The sequence below is a fragment of the Malaclemys terrapin genome, chromosome 3 (assembly GCF_027887155.1).
Source record: "Malaclemys terrapin pileata isolate rMalTer1 chromosome 3, rMalTer1.hap1, whole genome shotgun sequence".
In the NCBI taxonomy this organism is placed as follows: domain Eukaryota; kingdom Metazoa; phylum Chordata; order Testudines; family Emydidae; genus Malaclemys; species Malaclemys terrapin.
In genome coordinates this window covers 204,004,162-204,024,088 of record NC_071507.1, presented here as the reverse complement: position 1 = coordinate 204,024,088, position 19,927 = coordinate 204,004,162, and the positions used below count along the sequence as shown (strand labels likewise).

The 19,927-nt window shown below is 47.3% G+C and overlaps 1 protein-coding gene across 1 annotated transcript in view; it reads right to left on the bottom strand.

Moving 5' to 3' along the window:
- NUGGC (nuclear GTPase, germinal center associated) overlaps nt 1–19,927 on the bottom strand; it is a 98,139-nt gene that overhangs the window by 7,467 nt on the left and 70,745 nt on the right. Inside the window, exons 15-17 of the mRNA XM_054022981.1 lie at nt 13,271–13,409; nt 11,054–11,162; nt 7,337–7,473 (exon numbers count right to left, since the gene is read on the bottom strand). Coding sequence (XP_053878956.1) covers nt 7,337–7,473; nt 11,054–11,162; nt 13,271–13,409 — 385 coding nt within the window. The remainder of the gene's footprint in view (nt 1–7,336; nt 7,474–11,053; nt 11,163–13,270; nt 13,410–19,927) is intronic.

The following is a 19,927-nucleotide window of genomic DNA, read 5'->3' as shown; positions in this document are numbered from 1 at the left end:
GAAGAAAGCTAGTGTTGTGCCAATATTTAAAAAGGTTAAACAGGATGATCTGGGTAATTATAGGTCTGTCAGTCTGACGCTGATCCTCGGCAAGATAATGGAGTGGCTAATACAATCAACCCACGGGTGTCAAACAATTACAACCCTTATTTTATAAGGACCACATCTTGAAAGAATTTTTTCCCCTAAACCCCTTCTGCTGGGTTCCAAACAGCCCCCAAAACGTGCTAATCTCATAACCAGAAGCAAAGTCCCCATGGACCAGGACACACCAATTCAAAGCAGCACCAGATCCTGCCAGAACAGTTGCAAAACCTGCAGACATATCTCCAATGCTACGATGATCAATCACCTCCCCACCCCACATACACTTTTCAATCCAGGGGTCCTACACATGCCTATCACAACATATGGTGTATCTCATCCAGTGCATCAAATTCCCCAACAACCACCATGTGGGTAAAAACAGATAATCACTACACCCGTCAATGAACTCCTACAGAAAAATGATGAGACAAAAACACCCTGTCACCAGTGAGGGAACACTTTTCACTAAGTGATCACTCCATATCTGATCTCTCAGTCCTCTTCCTCAAAAGCAACCTGCACAACATACTCAAAAGCCAAGCCTGGGACCTTAAATACATAACTCTGTTAGACACCAAAAATCAGAGACACTGGATTTATGGCTTATTGCAACAATCTGTAGCCTACTAACCCTCCTTTGTCCTATGACTGCAGAGGTGTTACCTGCCCACTTCATTTAAAGTGGTGCCACATGTTAAACCCTTATACTTAACCATCAGTATCACCTTGTATTTATTTGTGATGCACTAGTTACCTTTTCTAGACCTGAAGAAGAGCTCTGTGAAGCTTAAAAGCTTGTCTCTCTCACCAACAGAAGCTGGTCCAATAGAACATATTACCTTACCCACCTTGTCTATATCAGGGGACAACATTTACAATGTCACCAGAACTGTTTGCATCTCACAGGTGCTTCTTGTAATATCTAGGCAGTAGCTATGCTCAGTACAATCCACAGAGACACATAGGGCTGGTTCAACAAGTCTTCACACTCACTGTGGGCCCCATCGGTTTGCATGCGTAAAAATAGAGAGCAGCATCAAACTGCTTGTTTGCATCTTCCAGTGTCCTGCAAATACTTGGATTCACCTACAAACAGATGTGCTCACAGTTACCATGGACACATCGCTTTAACGGACTTGTGGAGCCAGGTGTTAAAAAGCAGCTTGTTACAGAATCATAGACTTTAAGATCAGAAGGGACCATTAAGATCGTCTAGTCTTACCTCCTGCACAATGCAGGCCACAGAATCTTGCCCACCCACTCCTGTATGAAACCCCTAACCTATGTCTGAGCTCTGAAGTCCTCAAATTATGGCTTAAAGACTTCAAGGTGCAGAGAATCCTCCAGCAAGTGACCCGTGCCCCATGCTACAGAGGAAGGTGAAAAACCCCCAGGGCCTCCGCCAATCTGCCCTGGAGGAAAATTCCTTCCTGACCCCAAATATGGCGATCAGCTAGACCCTGAGCATGTGGGCAAGACTCACCAGCCAGACACCCAGGAAAGAATTCTCTGTAATAACTCAGATCCCACCCCATCTAACATCCCGTCACAGCCTTTGGGCATATTTACCACTAATAGTCAAAGATCAATTAATTGCCAAAATTAGGCTATCCCATCATACCACCCCCTCCATAAATTTATCAAGCTTAGTCTTGAAGCCAGATATGTCTTTTGCCCCCACTGCTCCCCTTGGAAGGCTGTTCCAGAACTTCATTCCTCTGATGGTTAGAAACCTTCAACTAATTTCAAGTCTAAACTTCCTGATGGCCAGTTTATATCCTTTTGTTCTTGTGTCCACATTGGTACTGAGCCTAAATAATTCCTCTCCCTCCCTGATATTTATCCCTCTGATATATTTATAGAGAGCAATCATATCTCCCCTCAGCCTTCTTTTGGTTAGGCTAAACAAGCCAAGCTTTTTGAGTCTCCTCTCATAAGAGGTTTTCCATTCCTCGGATCATCCTAGTAGCCCTTCTCTGTACCTGTTCCAGTTTGAATTCATCATTCTTAAATGTGGGAGACCAGAACTGCACACGGTATTCCAGATGAGGTCTCACCAGTGCCTTGTATAACGGTACTAACACCTCCTTATCTCTCCTGGAAATACCTCGCCTGATGCATCCCAAGACTGCATTAGCTTTTTTCATGGCCATATCACATTGGCGGCTCATAGTCATCCTGCGATCAACCAATACTCCGAGGTCCTTCTCCTCCTCTGTTACTTCTAACTGATGCGTCCCCAATTTATAACCAAAATTCTTGTTATTAATCCCTAAATGCACTTGCACTTTTCACTATTAAATTTCATCCTATTACTATTACTCCAGTTTACAAGGTCATCCAGATCTTCCTGTATGATATCCCGGTCCTTCTCTGTATTGGCAATACCTCCCAGCTTTATGTCATCTGCAAACTTAATAGCACATTCCCATTTTTTGTGCTAAGGTCAGTAATAAAGGTTAAATAAGATTGGTCCCAAAACCGATCCCTGAGGAACTCCACTAGTAACCTCCCTTCAGCCTGACAGTTCACCTTCCAGTACGACCCGTTGTAGTCTCTGTGACGGGTTGTATCACAGAACCCCCCTTGGGAGCTGCCACCTGATGTGCCAAGACTACTTCTGCTCCTGCTTTCCTGCCCTGTCAGCTTAGGACTTCAGTGCCCTGCCTGGTTTGAGCCAGACCCGCTAGCCTGCTGCAAACCCAGACCCAGGTCTGAATCACGTCCCCTAATAGCTGTAGGCTTAGCCTGAAAGCAGCTTACAGAAGTGTTCTTGTCTTTAACACTCAGATGCCTAACTCCCAATGGGGGTCTAAACCCAAATAAATCTTATACAGGGTAAACTCATAAATTGTTCGCCCTCTATAACACTGATAGAGAGATATGCACAGCTGTTTGCCCACCCAGTTATTAACACATACTGTGGGTTAATTAATAAGTAAAAAGTGATTTATTAAATACAGAAAGTAGGACGCGTCTGATGAAGTGGGCATTCACCCACGAAGCTTATGCTCCAATACTTCTTTTAGTCTTAAAGGTGCCACAGGACCCTCTGTTGCTTTTTACAGATTCAGACTAACACAACTGATACTAGGATTTAAGTGGTTCCAAGTGGTAACAAACAGAACAAAGTGAGTTACTAAGCAAAATAAAATAAAACACGCAAATCTAAGCCTAATACAGTAACACAATTGAGTACAGATAATATCTCACCCTGAAAGATGTTTCAATAAGTTTCTTTTCTCAGACTGGATGCCTTCCTAGTCTGGGCACAATCCTTTCCCCTGGTACAGCCCTTGTTCCAGCTCAGGTGGTAGCTAGGGGATTCCTCATGATGGCTCTCCTGTTTGTTCTGTTACACCCATTTATATATCTTTTGCATAAGGCGGGAATCCTTTGTCCCTCTGGGTTCTCCCTCCCCCCCCCCCCCCCCGCATCTCAATGGAAAAGCACTAGGTTAAAGATGGGTTCCAGTTCAGGTGACATGATCATGTGTCACTGTAAGACCCCAGGCCTTCATTCCTCCCAGCCTGACTCAGAGGAAGGCCTGCCTGCAAACAGCCATCCACAGTCAATTGTCCTGGTTGATGGGAGCCATCAAGATTCCAAACCACCATTAATGGCCCACACTTTGCATAATTACAATAGGCCCTCAGAGTTATATTTCATATTTCTGGATTCAGATACAAGTGGTACATTTATACAAATAGGATGATCACACTCAGTAGATTATAAGCTTTGTAATGATACCTTACAAGAGACCTTTTGTGTGAAGCATATTCCAGTTACATTATATTCACTCATTAGCATATTTTTATAAAATCATATAGACTGCAACGTCACAGTCTCCCCTTTAATCAGTTCCTTATCCACCTTTCAATTTTTATATTGATCCCCATCTTTTCCAATTTAGCTAATAATTCCCCATGTGGAACCATATCAAATGCCTTACTGAAATCAAGGTAAATTAGATCCACTGCATTTCCTTTGTCTAAAAAATCTGTTACCTTCTCAAAGAAGGAGATCAGGTTGGTTTGGCACGATCTACCTTTTGTAAAACCATGCTGTATTTTGTCCCAATTACCATTGACCTCAATGTCCTTAACTACTTTCTCCTTCAAAATTTTTTCCAAGTCCTTACATACTACAGATGTCAAATTAACAGGCCTGGATCACATTTTTTCCTTTCTTAAAAATAGGAACTATGATAGCAATTCTCCAGTCAGACGGTAGAACCCCTGAGTTTACAGATTCATTAAAAATTCTTGCTAATGAGCTTGCAATTTCATGTGCCAGTTCCTTTAATATTCTGGATGAAGATTATCTGGGCCCCCCAATTTAGTCCCATTAAACTATTCAAATTTGGCTTCTACCTTGGATGTGGTAATATCTACCTCCATATCCTCATTCCCATTTGTCATCCTACCATTATCCCTAAGCTCCTCAGTAGCCTCATTAAAGACTGAGGCAAAGTATTTGTTTAGATATTGGGCCATGCCTAGATTACCCTTCACCTCCACTCCAGCCTCAGTGTTCAGTAGTCCCACTTCTTCTTTCTTTGTTTTCTTCTTATCTTTTTGGCTATAGAACCTTTTACTATTGGTTTTAATTCCCTTTGCAAGGTCCAACTCTACTTGGCTTTTGGCTTTTCTCACTTTATCCCTACATGTTCTGACCTCAATAAGATAGCTTTCCTTGCTAATCCCTCCCATCTTCCACTCCTTGTAGGCTTTCTGCTTGTTCTTAATCACCTCCCTGAGATGCTTGCTCGTACCTCATCATTGATATACAATGCTACTCCACCACCTTTGTCTTTCCTAAACACACACACCCTTCAATACCTGCACTCCAGTCATGACTACTATTCCACCATGTTTCTGTTATCCCTATAATATCTGGTTTCACTTCCTGCACCAGTAACTCTAGTCCCTCCATTTTGTTACCTAGGCTCCTTCCATTAGTGTACAAACATCCTAATTTTTGCTGTTTTGCTTCGCTCACATTCTTTACCCGATTAGGCCCAGACATTCTACTGCCAGTATCACCTATTAGACTGGTATCTACACTACCCTTCCCCCTTATGTCCATTCTCCTACCCATAGCTGTATCCTTTCTTACTTCGTTTTCTTCCTTCTCAGTGTTAAAATCTGGCTTGGAGATTACCTGGACATCTCCCAAACATCTCCCCCCAATTCCTAGTTTAAAGCTCTCTCTTAATCAGTTGTGCCAGCCTCCATCCTAGAAGTCTATTTCCCTCCTTACTCAGGTGAAATCCATCCCGAGAGAACAGTCCTCTGTCCATGAATGCCTCCCAGTGGCCATACATCTCAAAGCCCTCCTTATAGCACCACTACCTGAGCCATCTGTTGATCGTCATAATCTTGTCACACCTTTGTTGCCCTTCTCTAGGAACAGGCAGAATCCCACTTAAGATCACCTGAGCCTCGATTTCCTTAAGCGTCTTCCCCAGCCTGGCTTAGTCTCCCTTGATACGTTCCAGCAAGTATTTAGCTGTATCATTTGTTCCCACATGAAGGACTATCAGTGGATTGTTTCCCGCTCCCGTTAGGATCCTCTTCAGCCTCAGGTCCACATCCCGTATCTTAGCACCCGGCAGACAGCACAGCATTCTGTTCTCTGGATCAGCTCTGGTTACAGGTCTGTCTAGTCTTCTCAGTAAGGAGTCCCCAATCATGTAGACCTGCCTTTTCCTGGTGATGGTGTGATTCTTCGGTCTATCCCCTGCTCCCTCTGGCTGCAAGTCCTCTCGATTCCTATTGTGCCTTGCAATCCTCTGCAACCCATCCTGTATCCTCCTGGGGCTCATATTTGGTGGTGTTATCCCCATTGACTCTTCCCCTCTTCCTATAGGACTAGCTGCTCTTCTCTTCTTCCTTGCCCTCTCACCTTCAGCGACCACCTGCTGTGCCCCTTCTTCATTTTCCAACTCCATAAACCTGTTCCTAAGCTCTATTTCTCCTTCACCAGCCCGTCTTTTCCTCTGCCTGGTTCTCTAGTCATATGCTTCCACTGTCCACTTTCCTCACCCAGCAGTCTCCCCTCAGAGTTCTTTGGTCCTGCTTCCATCTGCAAGTCTGAGCTTTTCCCTTCAGCCTCCTCATGTCTTTGCTCCATCATCTGCTCGAACCCCCTTCTAAACTCAACCAGAGTTTCCACCTGCATCTCCAATCCTCAGATCTTTTCTTCCATCAGCTCTATCAGGCGGCACTTCATGCAGACAAAACTCTTTTCAGGTACCCCCTCCAGGATCATGTACATGCCACAGCTTCCACATACAGTCATCTTCATTATGTCTTCCACTGCTTGGGTCACTACCACTGCTGCCTCTGAATCTGTCATAGGCTTCCCACCTAAATCCTGTAAATCTGGGAAACACAAACCAAACCACAACACCACCACCCACAGCAAAACAAACCCCCAACAAGCATCAAAACACTGCTAGAACACCACACACTACCTTCACGAGACTGTCTGTTCCTCTGCCTGGCTCTTAGTCTTCCCCCCCAAACTCCCCTTCCAAACTCCCACTCAAACTCCTGCGTTTACACCTCTGTTTGCTGGCTCCTGTGCTGCTCCAGTTGTCTGTGCCACTGTCTGACTGGCTGGCTACCTTTATAGGACCCCTTGTTGTTCTATACAAAGAAGTTACGAGTTGCTAGAGCACACACCTACTCTCAGAAAATTGGTGCAGTCACTACCCTTTCTTGCTACACCTTTGAGTTCCATGCAGTTCACTGTACAGAGATCATTAACACTCTGATCACCTGCTGTCTCGTCTTATACTTGGATTGTAAGCGCTCGGGGGCAGGGTCTGTCCTTTTGTTCTATGTTTATACAGCGCCCAACACGGTGGGGTCTGGCCATGACCAGTGCTCCTTAGCGCTATGGTAACACAAATAATAAATATCAATGATTCTGCAAACACGCCCACACTTTAAAGCCCATTTATGGTTCCACTGGAGTCAATGGTGCTGTTCTGTTAGGCACATGTGTGTTTGCAAGATCAGACCTTTAAAGGACGCCTTGAAAATCAAGGTCCCGTTGTGTCTGCTCTAGGTGGAAACTGAACATCCCATGGAGCAGAGGGTTTGCTCCAATATCTTTGGCCTACATTCTGGCTGGGTAGCTTGCTCTGGGTAGCTCCTTCTGTGGACACTGTACTGTTGCCAGACAGCACCACCCAAACCCATAAATACAGCCCCATAGAGCAGGGGGAAGTGTCTCTCACCTTCAGTTCCTGGAGCTGCATCTTCATCTTCTCCTTTGCCTTCTCAAACATTCCACCCTCTGTCTTTTTCTCAATGTTCTCCCTGAGGATATTTTGCATCCTCTGGCAGGATCGTTGCCCCTGGATCTTAGCCGCCTCTGTTGGAAAGATGGGAGCAGTCACAGCTCTAGACAAGACTGGCAGGGAGGGTGGCACGTACTGGGTTTAGGTGAAGAAAAGAACGGCAGCCAATGGCAGTGATGGCACCACTCAAAGGGACATCTAGCTGCTTCTTCTAGTGACAGTGACCTTAGTGCTGGAGAAAGGAGCCAGCCTGGCTGCCCCAGAGAATGACACTCCCTCATATTCCTCAATGCAAACGACGCTCCATGCCCACACGTGCCCCGGCCCAGAGTGGGAGGGACCTCACTGCCTCAGGGCACTGCAGAGATGCCAGTGAAACGCTGAGCAGGAATTGATTTGTGCCAGATCCCAATCCCTGTTCCAAGACTCTTCCCCATCCCATTCCTCTGTCTCAGTGCAGTGCCCTGGCTCCTTCTCCCATGCCTCTTTAATCCTTCTGGAACTCCTCCACCCAGGGCCATCCCTAGGGGGATGTGAGGCCTGGGACATAGGCGCCGAGTTTCTAATTTGCCTGGGGGTGCTCCTCCTGGCTCCGCCCAGGCCCTGCCCCCACTCCACCCTTTTCCCCAAGGCCCCACCCCTGCGCTGCCTCTTCCCACCCCACCCTGCCTCTTCCCCGCTCAGTTCTGCTCCCTCCCCCGAGCGAGCTGCGCCCTCGCTCCTCCTTCCTCCCCCCAGTGCCTCCTGACACCGCGAAACATCTGATTCACGGCAGGCAGTAGGCACTGAGAGGAAGGGGGAGGCACTGATCGGTTGGGCCTGCCAGCTGGTAGGAGGCACTGGGGGAAGGGGAAGGTTCTGGTTGGGGGCTCTTCCTCACCCCCTCACCAGCCTGCCGCTCGCCTCCCCATTCGCCTCCTTACTACCCACTGCCCACCTCCCTGACTGCTTCCTCACGATTTTATCAAAGTGCGGGGCCCAGAGCGGTCGCCTCGATTTGCTGTATCCCAGGGACGGCTCCGCCTCCACGCATCCACAAGGATCTCAGACTGACTCCAGCAGGAGAAAGAGAGAGAGAGAGCACGGAGCACAGGGTCATGAGACCTGAACCAGAGGCCGTGAACCAAAGTCAGGCCATGTATTAAAGCAGGTGCTTACAAGTTCACTGTCTGGTACATGAACTTGGCAAGGATCCTGCTAGAATTGCTAAAACACAGGCACTTCTAAGAAGCACCAGTCATTGGGTATGTATGTAAACACATTCCAGAAGGCTAGCACAGGTACACCCCCAATCTAGCACAAGATAAGAGGATTTGACAGAAGTGATGAATAAGGATGTTTTGCCAGAGACATCAGGAGCAAGGAGGTAACAAGCAGGTGTCATGAAACACATAAGGTCGTCTGTAAGTTGTTTGTCTCAGTCTATTAATGGTGGGGTACCTCACCTTACCCCTTTGCATGGCCAACAGGACAGCAGAAATTCCACCTGCTGACTGAGCCGCTCTTTGCCAGGGGGCACTGTGCCTGGAGGGCAATAAACCTGGCTGGATGGCTGGAAGGGAGCACCGGCCATATCTGCGGCACCACCAAACCCATGTTGCCCAAGAACACCAATTTACATATTTTGCTTCATGCTTTACTGGTGCTAATGAAACTGTCCCTGTAACTGGTTCCCAGTGAGAGGCAAGAAGAGTTCTTCTATCTGTCTGGAAAAAAAACATCTCAAGAGGCTAGAGAACAAACTTCTTCTTCGCTTTCCTGTCCCGTTTTAGTCAGGGTCGGTGGCTCTTGTTCTTGGTCGCCAAGCGTTCCTGTCAAGTGCATGTTCCAAGCTGACACCAACCTTCTTCATTTCCTCCTCCAGCATCTCAAACCACCCTTTTCTGGGTCTTCCCTGTGGTCTTTGTCCTTTGACTAATAGATATTGTACTCTCTCGCTGTGTTGTTGCCTCACATGACCCGGCCACCTCAGTCAATGGTCTTCAGCTTTTCCCTGATGGGATCGACCTGCATCACAGCTCGTACCATTTCACTGATTAGCCTCTCAGCTCTGTTCTTACTCATTGTCCCCCAGAGCATTCTTATTTCAGCAATGTGAATTAGTTCTCTCTTCTTCATTGGCCTGCATTCTGACCTTTATGTCATGGCTGGTCCAACCATGGTCTTATACACTTTGCTCTTTAGTTTTCTTGGCATGTTTGTATTGCAGAGAACTCCTCATCAACTCCCTCCATTTACACCAAGTGCTCTTCATGACACTCTTAACATCCACATCCCCATTCCCATCAAGGCTCAACACTGATCTGAGGTATTTAAATTGTTGCACAGACTGTAACTCTATACCATCCAGCTTTACTGGCTTCTCCTTGTCCCTCTCCATGAAGCATCATGTGTATTCCATCTTTTGACAGCGGATTTGTAAGCCATTTTTTGCTCCTGCAGCCCTCCATCATTCTAGGTCCCTTTCTAGTTCATGTTTATCCTTGCGGCACAACACTATGTCATCCGTGAAAAGCATGCTCCATAGAGCCTCTCTCCTAATGCCCTGCCTCAAGGTGTCCATTACAGTCACAAACAGGAATGGGCTTAAAGCTGATCCTTGTTGTAGACCCTACAGTAAATGGCCCACTGGAGCCGGAGCTGCTCCTCATTACTGTTTTGTGGCCCTTGTACACATCCATGATAGTCTGAACGTATAACTCTAGCAGATTGCGCGTCCACCGGCATCACCTCTAGGGACACTGTCATAAGCCTTCTCTAAGTCCACAAACACTAAATGCAATTCCTTGCGTTTCTCCCTGCACTTCTCCTGCAGTATTTGGGCTGCAGATCATTGACCTTCCTGGAACAAACCCAGATTGGTTGTTGCTTACTTGATGCTCCAGTTCCTCACAAAGTCTTTTCTCGATAATTCTTTCCAGCCATTTCATCGTGTGACTCGTTTATTTGATGGGTCTGTGTGAGTCAGTGCGTCAGTGCAATGGTGCCCCCTCCGGCACCTGAGTTCACTCAACCTGGCAAGGCTGTTAGTCTATTCCTGGTGCCCAGAAATCTGAAAACTCTCTCTGCCCTTAAGTTCATCAGGGGGTTGGTAGAGGAACCCAGGCCCGCTCACTCCACTGGGTTCCAGCTCAGGGCCTTAAGCTAGATAAACTGGATCAGTGTTAGTTGACTCCGGCTGTGCCCTGAACTCCTTCCTGCCTTCCCTTGGGTTTCTGTAGGCTTTTCATCCTGGTGCTCTGGTCGTCTCTTTCTAGGGTGTTGTCCCTGGTGGTTCTTCAGCAGCCTGCTGGCAGGAGTTCCTTCTCTGCCTCCTCACTCCTCTGGCAGGCGCCAAGCCCCTCTGCTACTCAGCCCTATGATACTCCCAGTTGCAGTGAGGCTGCTAATCAGCAGTGTCTGTGCTAAACCTTTGGTTGCTGGGCCAGCACGGGATAGATACACGCCATGACCGTCAGTAATTACAACATGCTTCCACATCTCCTTTATGGTTGAAGATAGAGACCAAAGTGCTCTCCCTTCACCTGGCATTTTTCCACTTTGGAGGCTAAAGTTAAAGAAGTTGATCATCATCATCATCACTCCCTCATGGCCTGATGCCAGAGAACAAACCGACACCTCAAAACGCAGGGTCACCCAGCAAAAGGGTCCTACCTTCATAGTAAGGCTTTAGGTCACTCTGGATGGACAGCGGAAGGGATTGGTAGACAGCCATCTTCTTCTTAAGGATCTCTCTTTCCAGGGTCCTCAGGATGATGTTTGTCTGTGTGAATCAATTTAAAGAGTTTGCCGTTCTCTTTTCAATCCCTCAATTGTAAAAACGATCTAAATAAACGGTTTGGAACAGAAGACCTGATCAGGGATTCGGGGGTGGGGAGGTGGTTGGCTTATTGGTAAGACCCAGAATCAAGGTGGAATATGCAGGTGTGGGATTCTTAAGGCCAGAGTTTTAGATACAAATATGTGAATTCAAACAGCCGGTGAGCTCCACAAACCTTTCCCCAGCTTAAAGGCTAAAGAACACCTGGTGCCTTCTAACTAACTTCATTGCTCCTGTGCCTCAAGGGTGTCTGAAGAGTCCCTGGTTGGAGGTGCAGACTGAGTCTCTGATGGTTTTCCACCTCTACGACCTAGTCCAGTCCACAGTGTCCAACATATACCCTGGTGGCTCCAGCTGATTATAATCACCAGCCAGTTAAGGGGGCAGATTCTCTTGTTAGCTACAAGGATGAGAACCCAGTCTGTTATGTCCTTTGGGATTCCCAGTTGCTTTCCAATGATATAAAGCAGTTGGGGTACTTGCCATAGGAATTCACAAGAGACCAGACCTTAAACACATCAGCTGCCTAGCAGTGCTATGGTGGAACTGGTGCAGAGGAGAGTGGAACTATCCCGGACCTTGGACCTTTGTTCCCTCTAAGCTGCACGGTTGGGCAGCTGCCCAGGAGAGATTCAAGTGCCGCAGAGCTATGCACATCTGACAGCGTGTGTTCAGGTGCCCCTCCCCCTGCTGCTCTGCAGCCATGTTACTCTTGCAGCTGCTCCCAAGACCCTCCTGCTGGCTGTGCAGAGCAGGCAGGGGGAGGGAGGTGCTGATGTCAGGGTGTCCCCCTGCCCCTGTACCCCATCTCCACAGAGCAGGGGAGAGGGGACAGCCTGGCTCAGGACTCTGAGCTGGAGAAAGCTGCTGCGGTCTGAGGTCTGAACCAGCCTTCCGGGTGAGTGAGTGAGTGCCTTAAAGAGACAGACGGTCTCTGAGAATTCCCCAGCTGCCAGCACACGCAATCTCCGTCTGTCTCTCTCTCTCTCCCTCTCCCCCTTTCTCTGTCACGTACACACACACACTTCTTGATACTTCCTGCAATGCACATACGTTCTCTGTACTTTTATTCTTTCAAAGTGTGTTATTTGAGTTTTTTGACTGGTCTCTGCATTTCATAATTTTTATTTCTCTTACACTTAAATTTAATTCTTTGAGTAGTGAGTTCTAAAATGCCTAACCTGTCCTGGCTGGAGTAATTATCCCTGTGGTAACTTAAAATATATTATATCTGGGTTTTGTGTGTCTACTGGTGGCGCACATCCCTCGGTGCACATAACAAAATTCATTCCGCCCATGGATGGAAAAAATGAGAGGGAGCATTGCCTTGGACCAAGATTATTTTCAGTCCTTGCAATTTATTTCAAACCTCACCAGGTTTCGTTGGTGTGCACAGAGATTCGATGTCTGATTATCTTACAAACTGGGGATTGGTCCTTCGCCCTCCCATTGGGCTGACATCACTGTAGACACCGCACTATCCCAGCCCATCCGGCACAGGAGGCATGTTAATGTATCGGGGGGGGGGGTATGGAGCACATTGCCTTGGGCTTTGACCGTCCTTTCCAGTCAGGATGGTCCCTAGGGGAACCATTACCAGTGTTATTTAGGCCTTTAGGGTGCTCTAAGTCACACCAGGGCCAAACCAGTCCTGGAGTCAAGGTGATTCCAACCCCTCCTCCTCACAACTTGGGTCCTGTGCTAAACACAGCTCTGCTGCACCTGAGAGTCTGGCCCTGCATGGATGCCAGGTAATAAATGCGAAACACTGTGTGTTGGCTACAACCTACAGCTGTTCATGTCTCTTATCAGTGGGTCAGAAGGCAGAGTTCATCACAGAGCCGATCCTGCACTCCCTGAGAGTCCTCATCACCCATTGTTATTCTCCCATTGTTATCCCCGTCACCCATTGTTACCCTCCCATGGTTATCCCCATCCTGCAGCCCTCCTCGGCCCTGCCAAGCGGAGGGGCAGAATAGCCGGATGAGTCTCACCCCAGAAGTTCTGTCTGGCAGGGCAGAGCACTCACTCTTTTCTTAACCTCAACTTACTTCCTCAACGAAGAAGTTGAGCTTGCAGTGGTCCCTGGTCACTGGGCTCTTCTTCACAACCTCGCCGATTTTCTCCTGCACCGAGTCTTTGAACATATCAAGGCAGGGTTTCAGTGAGGCTCTGGTTCCCTTTTGGATCCTAGTTGGATAATAAAATATAAATCATTAAAAATTCAAATGGGCTCGACACAGCTGAGTGGGGAGGTAGGAGGAGAAACAAAGGTGGCTCTAAGCCATCTGTATCCTCCCCTCCAATCCCACAGCTGACCAGGTGCCATGCTGACTCTGGTACAAGCTAGAGCAGCCACAGGGCTACTCTAACATATGACACCTGGACTGATCCACTGAGAACTGTTCAGTCAGCTCAGGATCACTTGAAGCCAGTGCACACAGGTTCCTATCATACCCCCCCCCCCGCTGAGCTCCAGATCACCCCCTTTTCTAGCCACTAGTGTAAAGCTGGGAGATTCCCCTCGGTCAGGAAGGCGCAAACACCCAAACACACCTTTCTATAGCAGCTGGGGTAAACATTTGACCCCTCAGCTCTGCAGGAGCGACACCTCCACTGCCTCAACTACTGGGCTGAGCCCTTCTCCTTTTGGGCACTGGGGATGGATTGAAGCCACGGAGCTTTATTCACTTCATTACATGCCAGTATCCAATGCCACTTACACCCCAAAGGGGCACAGGGTGGCATTTCCCTAAGTTAATTAACAAAAAGTGTGAATGGCAGGTGGGGGCAGGACCGCTGAAAGCAACGGAGCTGCAAAATTTGTCAAGGTGTCACCTTATTCTCCTGAAATCCCTCCTTAAATCCAGCTCTGCTGGGACCTACACAGCACCCCCTCGGGCCTGGGCTACGCTAGTGCCAGCTGAGACTTCTGCTTTTTGCTAAGCCCACTTCATTTTGTTGCTCATCTTCCTATCCATCCCCACCGTTTGTCTGACGCCCAGACTGTGAGCAGGGTCTGTCTTCTTCTTCACATGTCTGCACAGTGCCCAGCACAATGGGAGCCAGGATCCTTCACTGGGCTTCCTAGGCCCTACCATAACAATTACAAATGGTGGACGAGAGAGGAGAGTCAGGGCTGATCGTCTTGTCTACAGTCATAATAATGTGTCATGACTGGGGCTTGAACAGTCATGCCTAGTGGTCAGAGCAGGGATGGTCAGAGGCCAGGATTCAGAGTATGGGTCAGAGCTGGGGTCAGGAGTCCAACAGTGAGCTACGAGGCAGATCTCACAGACTAAGACTTTAAGGCCAGAAGGGACCATCATGGTCATCTAGCCTGACCTCCTGCATCTCGCAGGCCACAGAACCTCACCCACCCACTCCTTTAATAGACCCACAACCTCTGGCTGAGTCACTGAAGCCTCAAATCATGATTTCAAGACTTCAAGTGACAGAGAATCCACCATTTGCACTAGTTTAAACCTCTAAGTGATCCGTGCCCCATGCTGCAGAAGGCAAAAAACCCCAGGGTCTCTGCCAATCTGACCGGGGGGGAAATTCCTTCCTGACCCCAAATATGGTGGTCCATTGGACACTGAGCATTTCAGCAAGACACACCAGTTAGACGCCTCAGAAAGAATTCCGTGTACTACCTCAGAGCCCTCCCCATCTAGTGTCCCATCACCACCACTGGGGATATTTGCTACTAGCAGTCGAAGATCGGCTACATGCCATTGTAGGTCATCTCATCAAACCATCCCCTCCATAATTTATCCAGTTCAGTCTTGAAGCCAGTTAGGTTTTTGCCCCCCACTTCTCCCCTTGGAAGGCCATTCCAGAACTTCACTCTTCTGATGGTTAGAAACCTTCATCTAATTTCAAGTCTGAATTTTTGATGGCCAGTTTATATCCATTTGTTCTTGTGTCAACACTGGCCCTTAACTTAAATAACTCTTCTCCCTCCCTAGTGTTTATCCCTCTGATGTATTTATAGAGAGCAATCATATCTCCCCTCAGCCTTCATTTGGTTAGGCTAAACAAGCCAAGCTCTTTGAGTCTCCTCTCATAAGGTAGGTTTTCCATTCCTTGGGTCATCCTAGTAGCCCTTCTCTGTACCTATTCCAGTTTGAATTCATCATTCTTAAATATGGGAGACCAGAATTGCACACAGTATTCCAGATGAGCTCTCACCAGTGCCTCGTATAATGGTATTAACACTTCTTTATCGCTACTGGAAATACCTCGCCTGATGCATCCTAGGATTGCATTAGCCTTTTTCACGGCCACATCACATTGGTGGCTCATAGTCATCCTGTGAGCCACCAATACACTCAGGTCTTGGTCCTCCTCTGTCGCTTTCAACTGATAAGTTCCCAGCTTATAGCAAAAATTTTTGTTAGTTCCTAAGTGCATAACTTTGTACTTTGCATGATAAAATTTCATCCCATTTCTATTACTCCAGTTTTCAAAGGTTGTCCAGATCTTATCTGATATTCTAGTCCTCCTCTGTATTGTCAATACTTCCTAACTTTGTGTCATCTGCAAATTTTATTAGCACACTCCCACTTTTTGTGCCAAGGTCATGAATAAAAATGTTAAATAAGATGGTTCCCAAGACCAAGACCAATCCCTGAGGAACTCCACCAGCAATCTCCCTGCAGACTCACAGTTCACCTTTCAGTATGACCTGTTGTATTCTACCCTTTAACCAGTTCCTTATACACACCTCTCAAGTCTCATATTAATCCCCATCTTTTCCAATTTAACTAATTTCCCATGTGGAACTTTATCAAATGCCTTACTGAAATCCAGGGAAATTAGATCTACTGCATTTCCTTTGTCTAAAAAAATCAGTTGTTTTCTCAAAGAAAGAGATCAGGTTGGTCTGGCACTATCTACCTTCTGTAAAACCCAGTTGTATTTTATCCCAATTCCTGTTTACCTCTATGTCCTTAATTACTTTCTCTTTCTTTTGTTCTAAGACCTTGCATACAACTGAGGTCAAACTAACAAGCCTGTAGTTTTTCAGATCTTTTTCCCCCTTTCTTAAAAACAGGTACTATATTAGCAATCCTCCAATCATAGGGTACAACTCCCGAGTTTTCCAGATTCATTAAAAATCCTTTCTATTGGGCTTGTGATTTCATGTGCCAATTCCTTCAATATACTCGCATGGAGATTATCCAAACCCTCTGATTTAGTCCCCTGAAGCTTTTTAGTTTGACTTCCACCTCAGATGTGGTAATTTCTACTGTACTTCCATATCCTCATTTCCATTAGCCACCCTGCTACTACCCCTGAGCTCCTCATTTGCCTTATTAAAAACTCAGGCAAAGTATTTGTTTAGGTGTTGGGCCATGCCTAGATTATCTTTGATCTCCGCCCATCCCCAGTGTTTAGTGGTCCTCCTGCTTCTTTCCTTGTTTTCTTTTTATTTACATGGCTACAGAAGCTTTGACTATTGGTTTTAATTCCCTTTGCAAGGTCCAGCTCTGCTTGGCTTTGGGCGGTTCTCACTTTTTACCTACACTTTCTGATCTCCAAGAGATGGCTTTCCTTGCTGATCCTTCCTATCTTCCATTCTTTGTAGGCTTTCTGCTTTCCCTTAATAATCTGTTCGATATGCTTGCTCATCCAGCTTGGTCTGGTAACGCTTCCCTACAAATTTTCCCCCTTGCTTGGGATCCAGGCTTCAGGTAGCTTCTGCAACTTTGATTTAAAGTAATCCCAAGCCCCCTTCACATTTAGATCCTGCAGTTCTTCAATCCAGTCCACTTCTCTAACTAATTCCCTTAATTTTCTAAAGTTTGCCCTTTTGACGTCGAGGACCCTAGTTGCAGATCTATTTTTGGTTTTCCCTCCATTTAGTTCAAACTGAATTAGCTCATGATCACTCGAACCAAGATTGTCCTCTACAACCAGTTCATCTCTGAGGTTCTCACTACACACTAATACCAAAATCTAAAATGGCATCACCTCTTGTGGGTTCGGTGGCTCTTTGGTGAAGAAATCTGTCAGTGTATCACATCCAGGAAAATCTGGGCCCAACTATTATTACTAGCACTTGTCCTCCAATCTATACCTGGGAAGTTAAAGTCTCCATAATCACACTATTCCCAGTAGTTTTTATTTCACTAAAAACATTAAAGAGGTCTCTATCCAGAGCAAAATCAGATCCTGAGGTCTGTAGCAGACCCTCAGCACTGTCCCAGTGCAGCCTCTGGTGGATTTCTTCCCCAAAGTGATTTTGACCCAAACAGATTCTGTTTTATCCATTCCATCATGTCTCATTTCTTTGCAGTCTGCCACATCATTAATATACAAGGCTGCTCCACCACCTTTACCTTTAGTCCTGTCTTTCCTGAACAGCACGTACCCTTCAATACCTGCACTCCAGTTATGACTACTATGCCACCATGTTTCTGATATCCCGGTAGTATCCGATTTCACTTCCTGCACCAGGAATTCTAGCTACTCCGTGTTGTTCCTCAGGCTCTTTGCATTGGTGTACAAACATCTTAACTGTTGCTGGTTGGCTTTGCCCAGCTTCCTCACCCAATTGGGTACAGTCATTCTACTGCCAGTATCGCCTGTCTGTTACCTTCACCGGTATTGACAGTATCTTTCCTGTTAATGTCCATTCTCCTACCTACTGCTGTATTCTTTCTTTCTTGATTTTCCTCCTGGTCAATATTAGGATCAGGTGTGGAGATTATATGAGCATCTCCCAACCATCTCCCCCAAGTTCCTAGTTTAAAGCTCTTTTAATCAGTTGTGCCAATCCCAGAAGTCTATTTCCCTCCCTACTCAGGTGGAATCCATCCCAAGGGAACAATTCTCTGTCCGTGAATGCCACCGCGTAGTTAAACAACCCAAAGCCCTCCTCATAGTACCACTGTCTGAGCCATCTGTTGATCATCATAATCTTGTCTCACCTTCATTATCCTCCTCCAGGGACAGGTAAAATTCCACTGAAGATGAGATTCCATTTCCTTAAGCATCTTCCCCTGTCTGGCACAGTCTCCCTTGATGCGCTCCAGAAAGAATCTACCAGTATCATTTGTTCCCATGTGAAGTACGGTCAATGGATTCTTTCCTGTTCCTGTTAGGATCCTCTTCAGCCTCCGATCCACATGCCATATCGAGGGCCGGATTTCCAGTTAGGCACAGTAGGCACACGCCTAGGGGCGACAGCGTTCTAGGGGTAAACTAAGATTGCCAAGTGTGCAATTTCCTAGCCCAGTTGGGCTATTTTTAGCAGTTGTGAGTTGCGGTACTTTGGGCTATTTTGCTGCCCTGCAGCCGCTGGCCACACTGCTCGGGAAGGAGATCTGTCCCGCCCCCTGCTGAGATGCCCCACCCGCTGCTGGTCTCATATTGTGCCTCCTCCCCTTAGCCATTTGAAACATGTGCAGAAGTCTTGTTCGAGGGAGGCAGAATTTTCCAGAGGCCACTGTGGTGCCAGAACAGTCTGAGCTGTCTGAGGCTGACTGGTCTGTTGAGTGGCAGCAAACAGGTGGCAGGCAGGTGGCAGGGGCATTTTTTCCTCAAGTCACAGCAGCTTTCTTGGAGCCAGGTTAGGAGGCAGAGCGGGCCACACAGGGCTGCTGGAGGGGTCACAGGGCCACATGGGGATGCAGGAGGGGGCTCCAGGCAGGGCCGCAAGGGGGGGTGCTGAAGATTCTGTGCCTAGGGGTGCGTAAGTTGTAAATCCAGCCTGGCCTGTATCTTAGCGCCCGTCAGACAGCACACCCTTCTTTTCTCCGGATCAGCTCTGGTGACAGGCCTGTCTGTTCTTCTTAGTAAGGAGCCCCATTCAGATAGATCTGCCTCATCCTGGAGGTGGTGCGATTCTCCAGCCTTCTTTCTGGCTGCAAGTTCTCTTGTCTTTTGTTCCCTCTTGCAATCTTCTGCGAGTCGGCCCCAGGAGGATAGAGGCTTTCTCTATTGACTCTTCCCCTCTGCTGTTAGGGCTAGCCACTCTTCTCTTCTTCCTTGCCCTCTCACCTTCCACTACTGCCTGCTGTGCCCCTTCTTCATTCTCCAGCTCAGCAAACCTGCTCCTCAGCTCTATTCATCCTTCATTAGCTGGTCTTTTCCTCTGCCTGGTTCTCGTAGTCACATGCTTCCACTGGCCACTTTCTTCACCTCACAGTTCTCCAGTCCAGCTTGCATCTGAGAGTGTGGACTTTTCCCTTCAGCTTCCTTTGGCCTTCTCTCCATCATCCGCTCGAATCCCCTTTGAAATTCAACCTAGTCTCCACCTGCATCTCCAAACCTCAGATCTTCTCTTCCACCAGCTCTATGAGGCGGCACTTCATGCAAACGAAGCTCTTTTCAGGTACCTGCTCCAGGATAATGTACATCCTGCAGCTTCCACATCCGGTCATCTTCCTTGTCTCTTCCATTCCTTGGGTCATTACCACTGCTGCCTCTGTATCTGTCATAGCCCTCCCGCCTAAGCTCCTGTCAGGTGGAAACAAAAACAAACGAACACCAAACGCTCCCTCCTCAAGCTCCCCTTATAAACGCCCACTCGAACTCCCCTGTTTTCCGTTCTGTTTGTTAGCTCCGGTGCCACTGACTGGCTGCTTTGCTGCCTTTATAGGGCCTCTAACAGGGCCGGCGTTAGGCCGATTCCACCGATTCCCCTGAATCGGGCCCTGCACCCTGAAGAAGAGAAATCAAGTAAGCCGGTACGCCCT